The 13,847-nt window shown below is 34.5% G+C and overlaps 1 protein-coding gene across 9 annotated transcripts in view; it reads right to left on the bottom strand.

Moving 5' to 3' along the window:
* Nucleotides 1-13,847, bottom strand: part of CBLB (Cbl proto-oncogene B) — a 211,228-nt gene that overhangs the window by 87,156 nt on the left and 110,225 nt on the right. For all 9 annotated transcript variants that reach the window (XM_002813331.6, XM_063721815.1, XM_063721816.1 and 6 more), the window contains exons 5-6: nucleotides 6,824-6,980; nucleotides 1,283-1,404 (exon numbers count right to left, since the gene is read on the bottom strand). In XM_002813331.6, the coding sequence (XP_002813377.1) occupies nucleotides 1,283-1,404; nucleotides 6,824-6,980 (279 nt within the window). The remainder of the gene's footprint in view (nucleotides 1-1,282; nucleotides 1,405-6,823; nucleotides 6,981-13,847) is intronic.

The raw sequence follows: 13,847 nt of genomic DNA, 5'->3' as shown, positions 1-13,847 counted from the left end.
TAAAAAAAAAACTGTTTTGGCCAGGCGTGGTGGCTCACGCCTCTAATCCCAGCACTTTGGGAGACCAAGGTGGGCAGATCATGAGGTCAGGACATCAAGACCATCCTGACCAACACGGTGAAACCCCGTCTCTACTAAAAATACAAAAAATAGCTGGGCGTGGTGGCACATGCCTGTAATCCCAGCTACTTGGGAGGCTAAGGCAGGAGAATTGCTCGAACCAGGGAGTCGAAGGTTGCATTGAACAGAGATCGCACCATTGCACTCCAGCCTGGTGACAGAGCAAGACTCCATCTCAAAAACAAAGCAAAACAAAACAAAACAAAAGTGTTATAAAGTACAAACATTATATACACCATAAATCAAATAAAAATGATACCAGAAAAAAAAGGTAGTCTTAAAAACCAGCACCAAATTCATCCCTAAAATGAAATGTTCTCTATATGAAAATCAGAGCACTAATGAATACTGGAATAGCATCTGACATGTGAGGACTCTGACAAGCAGGTCTCTAATACCCTACCTGCTGTACTCAGCATACTGCCTGCCATAGTACAAATGCCTACTATGTGCCTAATGCATTTTTAGATGAAATACATGGGAAAATGCACTGAACCATGGAAGAGACAGATTTTCTGGACCAAGATTTGCCATTAATAAGGTGTAATTTCTTGGCCAAAGCCACAGGGGCTGACCAACCTCTCCAAGTCTCATTTAGTTTCATCATGTGGAAAATAAAATATAAATTCTGAGGCTATAATAAAACACGAAGCATTATGAAAAAAGTTTTCAAGGACATGAAATTGGTTTTGATTATAATAGGTTTATATATGCTTATGTGCATACATGTATTTGTTCATAAACTTACATGTATATTTATGTGTTCATGTGCATGTATATGTACTTATATTTATCAGAGAGCCTAAATGAATGTCTTAAAAATACCCTAAAGTAATGAACATAAGACTGTTCTATTTATTTGTTCTTTAGCACAGTATTCAAGTATTCAAATACATACATTCAATTTTGCACATAAACACAGATATCATGAAAACAGAAAGGAGACCATATCCCCTTTCACTTTATGAATACCAAGTTTCAGAGTAAGCACAATGTATCAATTTAAAAGATTATATTAAGAAGCACCATTTTGGTCTTTTACCTTTTCTAGCCCCCTCCCAAGCATGCCATCAGTGGGTGCTGCTGACTTACTCAGGAACAAACCACGGACAATTTTTCATCTTTGGATATATCACATAATATTACTGCTAAAAAGTCTTACCTTCCGGGTTTGGTGCTATATTTCTGTAGTCGTGCTTTAACTTCATCATACGTGAGAAATGCCATGTAACCTGGATGTGTCACAGCTAAGAAATTCCAATTCCGCAAAATAGAGCCCCAAGGCTAAAAAATAAATAAATTAAAAGATTAGTATCTAGAGAATATCAAATATTTTGATTACATACTGAACCATATTTAATACACTTAACATTATCTTGGATATTTTAAAAGTTAATCTGACCTTATGTGGTTTAGGTCAACCTTTGTTACTTAACAGCAGACATTCAAGTCTATTGTTCTTTAGAGAAATATGATTAGGCAGAAAACAGATTTTTCAGGAAGAGAATACAAAGAACAAAAAAGAAAACCACAAAATCTCTTCTCTACACAGCCTATTCTCACTACAGCACTTGTGACCACTGTAAAACACAAATGAAATAATTCTTTTGTTCAAAGCCTTCTAACTTTGAATAAAAGTCAAAGTCCTCATATATCGCTTAGAAGGACTTTACAGGGTTTGATCCCCAGCAGTTCCCTTTTTTGTCTCCATCTGCTATAACTCTCCCACTTTCTGCATCTTCTCCAGCCTGCTATTGTCTTGAACACAAAAGCCCTCTTCCCCCTCAGAGACTTTGTATTTGCCGATGCCTTTACTTGAATTTTCTTCCCCCAAATATCCATCTCATTCCTGTCTCCAAATGTCACTTCCTCAACGAAGCCTTCTCTGACCAGCATATTTAAAACTGTTACCTCTTGCCATATTCCTCACCTCCCTGTATGTCTGTTAACTGTTAACAACTGCTTCATTTTACACAGTAAGAAACCATATCATAGAACATGCATGACTTGGCAAAGGTTACACATTAACCATAAGCTACATAAGGGCAAGGGACATGCCTGTCTTGCTCACCCATGGGATGCCAGGACCAATGCAGTGTCAGATAATAGTAATCAGCCAGGGATAACTGTCATTGAACAGACAGATCCTCTAAATAGTGACTTGTGTAAAAGGCTAGTGTTAACACTACAGCAGTCACATCTGGCTTAACTTTAAGCTTAGGAAAGGTTTAGGGTTTAAAAGTGAGTTACATAAAAACAAAACTTTTCACAGAAGTATTTGGTTTGTACCACTGTATCATTCTCTCTTTAATCTGATTAGTTGTCTCTCCAGTTACCAGGGCAAGAGAAAAAAGGCAGTCAGTGATAGACAACTTTACTCAAGGGTGGATGAATCATCTCTGCAGTTTTTTTAAGGCTGAAGCTACATTTATTCCAAGGAACTGGCAGCATACTCTATCTGATGTGCCAGATTATTAAATCTTCTACATAAAAGAAAAAAAAAGTATTTTTACGTTGCCATGTTAAAGCTGTTAAAACAGTCATCCTAGACATGATTACTGGTAGAAAGTTCCTGCTTTTGTTTGTTTTGAGACTTGTTCCTCATTATTGTTAAGCAAGTTACAAATTTACAAGGCAGAATTCTGCAAGGATTATATCCCTTGAGATGAGGATAACAAAGAATGATTTAGTAATAATGAAGTTTTTTAGCCTTTTTCAACATAACAAGAAAAATCTTTGGGGTATTTCCCCATCACACTAAAATACCTAATTGGGCAAGAAAGGCGCTCTAGAGAATAATAATATGAGAGGTTGAAAAAAATGCATGTTTTTAATTTTCTTCCTAATGCATGACTAAAAACTGCATTAAACATTACTTGGAAAATGTCAGCATATATTTTAAAAAACTGAGCAATAACTGTTATATTCTAGACCCTAGTTTTTGTTTTGTTTTGTTCTACCCATCTATGAAGGACAAAGATGAAAGAAATACCAAACAAATATTTGGGTCACTTCCATTAAAGTCCACACAAATTAGTGGAAGAGTGGTTGAAAAAAAATGCTAAACTTTATAGAGCACCAATGCACAGTTCAAAATACAAGTAAAAAAATTAAGTTGGAGTTTTGAGCCAATTGCTACAGTATTTAGCAACCATTTCTTAGTACATAATCCAGAGGGCCAGCTTCTAATTGCAAAAATATTTATGTAATAGAATGAGTCTGTGTATTGTTTTCCTTGTATGCAGCCCATTCAAAACAGAAACATGTACTACTTATGCGCTTTTTCTTTTTAAAGTATTTCGACAACTACTGGCTTAAAAAAGGCAAAACAAAGTGCTTTGGAGAATAACTTTTTTTTATTTTGTTTTTCAGATTAAAGAAATTTTTTTGTATAAAAGAACATAAAATTATCTAGATACTTTTAAATGACTATAGAAATTAATGAAGTGAATAAAGGAGACAAGTCCCTCCATTCTCCCAAATGCTACTATTTTCAAGAAGAGCCAGTTACTGACTTAAACTTAAGTTGGAAGAGGGTCCTTGGCTGGTCTGCCTAGACACTCTCTATAATTCTTTGCTACAACTGAGGACTTTCCTCTTCTTTGATTTTCCTCACTATTCCATTGATGCTACACATTCCATAGTCACTAGGATATTCTACTAAAATACTCCGTCCTTATCCTGCTACCCCCAAATGTAGTGCCCCATTTCTCAGTGACCCCATTTTTTCTAACAGTGGGGATATAGAGGAAAAGGGGAACAACAGCCCCAGGGAGAAGGAAGGGAGAAGCAAAATCCCTATAATTTCTTTCCAGGACTAATATTAGGATGTGCTGATTCCAGCATCTCTAAGTGACTTTGAGAGAAAAGAGAAGGATAAAGAAAAGGAAAGAAGGAAGAAGAGGAAATGAGGAAGGTGACCACAATAAGACCCCTCCACTGACTCCCAAGTATTTGTTCAGGTTCTGCCTGCACATAAGAATGAAAGCCGAGAGGAAGCAAACATTTTTACTTCTTTCATTCCCTCTGCAATTCTCAACTTCATCTCCTGCCCCCCCACTGGCTCCTCCTTCAAAACCTTCTGCTAGTTTCTCTACTTCAGACCCCAAATTCTAAGTGTACCTTGCTCACCTTCAGTTACCTTTCTGCTAAATACCCCACTCCCAATAATTTAGTCAGAAGAAGTCACTGCCAATTAACTACTAATATCATGGCTATAGCTGAATGTATGTTCCCGCAGTCACACAGTATTAGCAAAACATATTTTCATACAGAATATATAAATGTAAGGATTTAATAAATATAATACATTTAAGAAAATCACTTAATTTTTAAAGTTGTATAAAAATAAAAGATCAGCAAAAGTTAAACCATCTACTTCTCTATACACAGAACCAATTTTATCATATTTTAAGGCACACATACGATTATATTCAAAGCATTTGATTAGAGCATAGAAATAAAAGGAATGATGAATCTCAGAAATACACAGGGGCTAACAAGAGTTCTTCAGCTGCTTCTGTAATCATGTTTTTAAAATGATTAGGCATTCCCTAGCCCAGGTAAGATGTTCATTTTACGATATAAAACTTTTCACAGTAGCTTGACTTAAAAATAGCCCTTTCTTTTCCCAACGCAGTGAAAGTAAATAAGATATATATTCCTTAGAGTATTAAGGTTGACTTGTGCTGTTTTAAAGTAAAACAGCTTATAAGAAAATATGTCCACATATTAAATAGCAGTTTAGGTAAGTGTTTAACCAACATTAAGTTGCTCTCATACTTTCAATATATAACTGCAAGGAATTCCAGCATTTAATACCCACAGTAAAAAGTCATCCAGGCTCACCACAAAAATATACTCACTTCCTAGAATGAGCAGTTAGGTTTAATGTAGGAAGATTACTTTTACTCTCTCCCTTGACAAGGTGAAGAAGCAAAGCTCTTACTATTTAGAATGTCTTTGTATCATGTTAAATAAATAAGGTATTCTGTAAAATTATCAGAAACCTTTAAAGAAAGGAGAGGTTCCATTATAAAATGACCAGTATCAGATAACTTTTTTTTTCTAAAATATATCTTAAAATCTTTGAAAAAACATAAACTGTCAAACTATAATACATACACCAAGGGAATAATCACGAATTTAAAAAATTTAAAATAATCAAAAGCACACTTTCATCAGTGATTTATGTAATTGCTTAACCTATATACAAAGTAGAATTATGATTCTCAAATTGTAATAAAGTGAAATATATCCTATATGTATTTTTTTTTTTTTTTTTTTTTGAGACAGAGTCTCGCTCTGTTGCTCAGGCTGGAGTGCAGTGACATGATATCAGCTCACTGCAAGCTCTGCCTCCTGGGTTCACACCATTCTCCTGCCTCAGCCTCCCAGGTAGCTGGGACTACAGGCGCCCGCCACCACGCCCAGCTAATTTTTTGTATTTTTAGTAGAGGCGGGGTTTCACATCCTATATATATTGTTGACAGGAGTTAATCTCTCTTCTATTAATGGGTTCCTTCATAAATTAAAAGCTAATCCTGTGCATTGTGGTTTTTATTACATAAACCAGTCATCCAATCCTTGCTAGCTAGTGCCAAGCAGAATTATAAATCAGAGAAGTAAAGTTCATGTAACACGAAAAACATGAAACCAACATTATACTCTGATATTTGTTGAATGCATGTTTCAAAGAGAATCAATGTTACTTCAGATTAAAATGATAAAAAATTATATCAGAATATAAGTAAGCCCAGTCTGATCAATTTACTTCATTTACTGTATAATTTATGTTACCAAATCATAAAAATGTTAAGCAAAAAATTTTTATTTTGTGACTACTTGAACTGAATCCCACAGATGATACACATTTTAGTGGCAGAGTCAAACTCAAAACACAAATTTCAAGTCTTCATGTTTAAGGTAATTCCATTAAGGCATGCAAAAGAAGAAAATGATAGTATCCATATAATGCTACCTTCTTCTAATTTGCTATGTGAAAACAATTATGGAAGATAACTTAAAAGGAAAAACAATAAGCACAACAAAAATGTTCATCTTAAAGTTGTTTACATTAGAGAAAATGTGGGAAAAGATCTAAATTTTTCAAAAGAGAGCTTTGTTAATACTGACATACTATTTTGAATGAATATGACAAGGGAACTGATGAAGAATATTTATTGACTTTGAAAAATGTTCATTACACATGGTTGAATGTGCAAAGCAATTTACAAAATAAGTACAGGACATAGTTCTGTCCTATACAGAACAGTCTGATATTTCTAAGTTTACTATTTCCCTTTTGACCTAATAAACACAGAAGGCAAGGGGAAAGATTTTAGATCTAGCTGGCAAATGCCCACCTGCAGTTGTTGCATTCTATCCATCATTGTGCTAAAAGATCAACAAAATAAAGTAAGAAACTAAGTAGAGAGTTTAAAACAAAGCTCTTTTGGATGGATCCTCTCAAAGCTGACAAGCAGCCACCAGGCTCACAGCATCTGATACTCCAAACTTAAGCCAAATGGCTCACTCTAAACTTTTAGCAATGACCAAACATACCAATAAAATTACAGACTAATAGGAATGACACTATTTTCCATATGTTTGTTTATATGTGTGTGTGTGAAAGAGAGAAACAGAGAGAAAAGACAGGGAGAGAGAAGAAGGGAATGGATAGACTAAGCAAATATAAACTTACCTGAAACAGCCTGGTAAAAATATCAAATTCAAAAACTGAAATGTAATCATTGCAAGTTAAATCAATTGTTGATTTTAGAGCCATTGCTTCCAGACCAGAGCTAATTTGGTGGACCTCATGAAGGCACTGTCTGAATACTTTCCATGGTACGATAGTTCTGTGCAAGGTGGAAAAAAAGGGAAATAATTGAATCAAGTGTCATTTAAGAAATACCTCCCTTTGAAGCAGCAAAATTCAATAATAAAATTAATATAATTGTATTTGTACTACCAGACAAATATTTGAGAATATTGTTCATATTTCAGAACAAATGTAGTGGGTTCTGTTAAACTCAATTATTTTGCATTTGCTAAGAATATGACAAAAATTTAAGTTAATTTTCTCTCAAACAGTCCTAGGCTATCAAGATAGATATAGAAACATATCTGAAAAAAAGGTATTAGGTCAAAGTCTTAAGTGTCATGACCTCTTCATGTATGTATACAAGGTTATTTAATAATGAATCAAGATTTAATTCTCATTTTCTAAAAACAGTCATAAGATGATAGGTCCATATAATAATAGAGATCCTTTATTCATTGCACAAATGAGTAATATGTATCAACCAATTCAAGAAGGCTAAGTTAGAAAGCCATCAAGACATTTCTGCCACAACCCTGATGTTTTCTGCAGAGACGAAAAGCATATGTTATCTAACTTTTCATATTAATACAAAAGAAAAAATTAATTTTTTAAACCAACCACAACGGTTATATCATGGGAGTTTATTCAACATTTATTACTTTATTTTGACTAAATATCATTCAACAAAATTTTAACATGTAATGCAGTTACACGATTCAAAAAATTTAGAAGAGCACAGAATGGTAACTAGGGAAACATCTCTCAACCTATCCCCATCTGACCAGTTTCCAACTCACCTACCCTCTTTCCCACCATGAAAATTAGTGACACCCAGGATGCATTTCTTAGTTAACCTTCCTGCTTCAGAATAATGCCTATTCCTAATTCGGCAGAAGAAAGAAATCATTCAGTTTTAAAAATTTAAACTACAATTTTTACAACAGAATAGCATAAAAGCCGTCCCTCTTATAAGATAACATCCTCTTATAAGACAGCAAATATTTAAATCTTAGGTTTCCTTTACCAGTATCTCTGAAATACAAGACTCAGGCAGAATAAACTAAATTGTGCCTGGCCCCATTCTGTATCAATCCTCTCAATGAGATATCGCCATAAAGGTACAACTTTGATATTCATTCAATAATCTTCTATAGCAGTGTTTATCAAACTTCGGCATGCATCCAAATTATCTGAAAGGCTTGTTAACATAGCCTGATCCTCAAACCAAGACATTATGATTCAGTAGCATTGGGGTGGGGCCTGAAGATTGACAGCTATAAAATGTTCCCTGAGGCTGCTGCTGCTGCTCTAGAGACAATGCTTTGAGAGCCTACTGTATCTACTCATTGCTAAAACAAGGCACTGTTGGGGAAATACAATTATAGAAATAAAGATAACATCTTTGTCTTTGAAGATCACACCTTAGGGAGAGAAGTAAAACCTGTAATGCTAAAGAATCTAGAGTGGAGTATGTAAGGACATGCTAGTTGGGTGATGGATACACAGCAAGGGCTGGAGGGATTCCAGAGAAGCAGTCTGTGGGAAGTGGCATAAATTAATGGTGAGACAGGTTGACAACACTATGCTGTATTTATAAGAGAGTTTAGGTTTGAGGTACCATTAAAAGAAGAAAAATATGAGGCTTAATACCTCAAAAAGTTTTTCTCTATGTATGAAAAAAACAGGAAACCACAGAGAACTGAGGAGAGATACCACATCAGATGCCATTTAGAAGAAACACACGTCAGGCTCTGATTAAGGTTAACAAAATGCTGCTGTTTTAAAAAAACAAGGAACACTTTAAAGAATATTAGGAAGCTGTTGATTTACAATGAAGTATAAACATGCAATTATGTCCGGCTTCATTATAATTACCATAAAACTAATGTCTAAGAAGTACATTTTGCTTTTCCAAATTAAAGTTTCAAATACTCAACACACAAAAGGGACATTGATCATGATACTTAGAGTAAAAAAATATGATCAGAGAACCACTGACTTCAGAACAGTATAAATTTTATTTTTCGTATGAAGAAGTTAAAGCATTTTTGTTTCGTATATAAAGTATACAACATAAAGTGGTCAAATTGTCAATATTTACTTTGTGTATAACATATAAAGTTTTTTTAAAAGGGCCAAATAGACATCTTCCACATCTGTTACTATAAAAATTATTCTAATCTAGCATTTACAGTGAATTCAATTCATAACTTTTGAGCACTCAGTGATTTCCCAGAGCCAGTTATACGAGATGTATGAACTTAAGAAAATTGTAATCTAATGTACCCCTTCATAATAACAATTTACAAAAGGACAAGCTACATTTCCACAGTACTTGTGTAAATGAAACTTTGTCAGATTACTTGTGATAAACCTCAAATTCAAAGAGGCATTCACTGGAATCTTAATTAGTGGTAGTAATAGGGATTAGGAAGCCAGGGCATTATTTTGTTAGCTTTTCATATATGAATGTTTGTACAACAGATTCCCCTCCTTTGATCACCTCAGCAAAACACCCATTATTGTGTAGGAGGTGGGGCTGAGGAACAGAGGTAGGGGGAAGGGGATTTCAAGAATGAAGAATAGAAATAGAGTATAACAACAAAGTCTTTAAAAACAAACAAAAAATTAGATTATTCTAAACTGTTGCACTAAGGCTCTAAACTTTCTTAAGACTAAGTGGCTACCATTCTTTGCTGAGGTATATGAGAGGAAGGGAACCCAGAAAGCATTAATTTTCACACCTCTATTTAAACTTCTGCAAAAAGACAGTGGTGGTTTCTACTACCTCTTCCTTTAGAGATGAAGCAAATGAGAGAAAATGTCAATGGCAAATTGTTTTACAAATGTAGAAATTTCAGGGTGCTGCAGAGACCTGGGAAGAAGAAAAGGGAAGAGAGAGAGAGAGAGAGAGAGAGAAAATAAAAAGGCCAACTAAACTCCAAGTTTTCACTAATCCAAAAATCTTTCAATATATTCTATCGACCCTTACAATTATAAACCACTTAAGTTGCAAGCTGAATGGCTTTTAAAATACAGTGAACAAGTATAAGTAACTGTCAATCTACAAAGAATAGAATACACGATCAATGGATAGCCATGCACCTGTAATAATAAAATAATTTCAGGATCTTTTTATTTCAAATAAGAGTAAGAACTGCTATTTATTGATGGCTTACTACAACTTATCTATTATATAGAAATCTATTGATGACTTTTTGTTAAAGTGATAGTTCTGTTCATATAATGTCATGAGAGATAAGAACATGATAAATAAGACTATGTTATAATCCTGTTATTAGATAATGAGTTCTAGTCTGTCTACCAAAAAACAATAGTAATCCTCTTTAAAATCTTGAAAAACAGTATCCTTTCAAAGAAAATGGGATTAATCAGATGCAGGGAAATCAATCTGGAAAGGTGTCAGCTGGTCAGTAGTTGACAAATCACTTAATCTTCTAGCTTGTTTTCTCCTGTGTAAATGTGGAGAAGTGTATCAGATATTCTAATTTGAAAATCCTGCAATTTTAAGAAAAAGGTAAGAGGAATGGAAAATAGAAAGTGTGAGGAGAATGATTTCTTTTTAAAAAAAGGTAAAACATTTTCATGAAACCACTAGTTCATAAAAGGCTAGAGGGTTTTAGTTTCAGCTGATAGGAAAAAATGAAAAACATTTCATACAACAAAGGGTGAACATCAACAGAAGCCAGGGTGTTTGCAAACAGGAACTTTTGTATACTATGGTGTGAATGAGAATTTACACAGCACTTCTAGAAGGCAATTTGGAAACAAATTTCAAAAGCCTATACATTATGACTAAGAACATCTACTTCTAGGGATTTCACCTAAGGAAATTATGTCCAAAACATACATAGCAGCCAAAGGCCCATCCACAAGTCTTTTATATGCAGTGTTGTTTATAAGAGCAAAATATTTGAAAACAAATACATTCACTAGTAACGTTTTGTGCAGAAAAATACTTATTGTCATGGAAAAGTGCTCATGGGATATTACTAAATGGAAATAGTATTTTTAAAATGTTGTTCTTTATGATCCAATGTTAAACTATAATGTCTGGAGATACCACAAATTTAATAACTGGCTTGTGGATGGGATTATAAGTGATTTTAAAAATATATTTTCTGAATTTGTTCATGGTTTTTAACTTTTTATATGTCTAATATGCTCTAGTGTACTAAAAGAATAGAAGATGTACTAAAACTTTTAAATGTATATAATCGTAGAAGAATCAATGAAAACCACAAAGCAGTGTCTGCTTATGACATAGCTATATATGTAGAAAATACAAAAATTTTACAGATTAAACTATAGGAAATAAGAAAATTGAACATGGTTGCTAAATACAAAATTGATATAAAATATCAGTTGTAGTTCTTATATTGGCTATACATAACTAGAAAATGAAACTTTAAACATTTAATTTTTATAATGCTATCTACAAGTCCCAAATAAATAGAAATAAAGCTAACAATAGATGAGCAAGGCAAAAATATCAACATACACACATGCACAGAGATATAAAAAACATAAATAAAGGTATATAACACTTTAATGGTAGATTCATATTATAAAGAGTCAGTTCTTCCCAAATTAGTCTAAAAATTTAATATAACTCAAATAAACAATCCCAGGAGGTATTTTTTGTAGTAGATACTAAAAACTGGTTCTGAACTTCATGGGAAATGTAAGAGTCAAGAACAAAAAAAGGTAATCTTCACTAAGAACATTAACAAGTATATACTCTTTACATTAATTAAGACAATGTAGCATTGGTACAAGCATAAACAAATAGATGAAATAAAACTAAAATTTTAGAAACTTATGTACCCACATATAAACACTGGATGACAGAGTTTGGATATTTGTTCCCCGCAAACCGCATGTTGAACTGTAATCCTCAATTTTGGAGGTAGAGCCCAGTGAGAGGTGATTGGATCATGGGGGCATATTTCCAATGAATGGTTTAGCACCATCTCCTTGGTGCCATCCTCACGATAGTGAGTTCTTACAAGATCTGGTTGTTTAAGGGCCTGGCACCTCCCCTTGCTCTCTCTTGCTCCTGCTCTCATCACATGTGACATGCAGGCTCTGCTTCACCTTCTGCCATGAGCAAAAGCTCTCTGAGGCCTGCCTGGAAGCCAAGCAGATGCTAATACCATGCCTGTACAGCCTGCATAAGCATGAGCCCAATAAACCTTTTCTTTATAAATTATAATTGATGTTATATATCCAGTTTCTGTGTTAGGTTGTTTTAGCAGTGCTATAAAGAAATACCTGAGACTGGGTAATTTATAAATAAATAATCGAATGAATAGGTTAATTGTGGTACAGCTATACAAATGAAGCAAGGAGAATAAACAAAGTACTGCTACATGCAAGTAAAGATTTGAATTCCATAAACATAAAGAGAGGAAGAAGCCAGTTTTTTCCAAAAGAGTATAATTAGTATGATTTCAACTATGTATGATTTATGATGCCATTTATCAGAACTACTGGGTGGTGACTATGTGCGACTTTCTGACGCGCTGAGAGAGGGTGTCTTCCAAGATGCAGGTAGTAAGGTATTATTACTTTATCTGGGTAGCATATACATGGATATATTTACTTCATAACATTTTCTCACTCTATATGTATGATTTGTGTACTCTTCCCCAGGTACATTAAACTTCAATTATATATTTAAATTTTAAAAAATATTACACTAAAAATCTAAGACTAAAAAACAGATACGTGGGAATGAACAAGGTAACTACCACAATACAAACAAGGAAATCAACATGTTTGTTTATTGTTGGTTTGTTTTGTTGCTGTGGTATTAGTGGTGGCAGGTGTTTAAGATCCATTGTAGCTCAGGAATATATACTGTCATCCTCATTTTAAACAAAAAGAAAATATGTTCTATATTCAGTAACCCAACTCTATTTCTAATTTTATGTAAATGTTGTCAGAAAATTCACCTTGATCAACTAAGATATGTTCAATGTCAGTATCTTTAAACAGAGGGCAAGCTTTGTTCAGAAGATAATAGGATATTTGTAACATATTTGATATGTTTTGATTACATTATGGACACAAAATATTAGCGCTGTGATTCCTAAATCTGTTGACATTTTGTATACAGTTACTCCTTAAATCCAACCTTCTTTTATCATGACTCCATTTTTTAAGAATATGAAGATAGATTGTTATGAGGCCATTATTACTCTTGCTGTTCTATCAATAAGGGAAAAGCAATTGTTTTCCAGCAACCCACAGAAACAGCATATCAAAACACTCTGGTCATATAGTCACCATACAGCAAGTCATCTTTGATAGGATGGTAACCATAGTTACCAAGGATATTCATAATTAGATTGAACCACTCTTCCTTATACATGAAAATTTCTGACACTGATAAAGACATAGAGGCTGGGTATTTATGCTGGATAATTTTTATTTGTCAAAAATCTCATAACACTTTGTCTCTAGTGCAGATAAGCACTACTGTCACTTACTGTTTGTGTGTCACTTTTCCAGCCAGAAACCTCTGTGATTGGTGGCGCCATTACCCGAGTTTTGCTCAGGCCTGCTGGGCTCATTCCACTGACTCAACCTGGCAGGCCACGCTCACCATGCACTACCAGCACAGATCCCACACCTGCCAAGGGCGAGTCAGATGCGGAGCACAGCAAGTGGTGCATGAACAAGTGAGCGCGGAGTCCAGCCACTGTGCACAGCCAAGCACACTGGCTGCTGTAGCAGGGTGGGCAGCTCCAGGCACCAACACAGGCACCGGCTCTGGGCAAGCCAGTGGCTGGATCTGATGCACAGCAAGAGGCTTCTACTGTGGGCACCTGTGTCTGGAAGAGGGGAACACAGTGGCACCCAAAAGCTTGGAGAC

The sequence above is a fragment of the Pongo abelii genome, chromosome 2 (assembly GCF_028885655.2).
Source record: "Pongo abelii isolate AG06213 chromosome 2, NHGRI_mPonAbe1-v2.0_pri, whole genome shotgun sequence".
Classification (NCBI taxonomy): domain Eukaryota; kingdom Metazoa; phylum Chordata; class Mammalia; order Primates; family Hominidae; genus Pongo; species Pongo abelii.
Note: the sequence above shows the minus strand (reverse complement) of the source record. Positions and strands in the feature narration are given on the sequence as shown.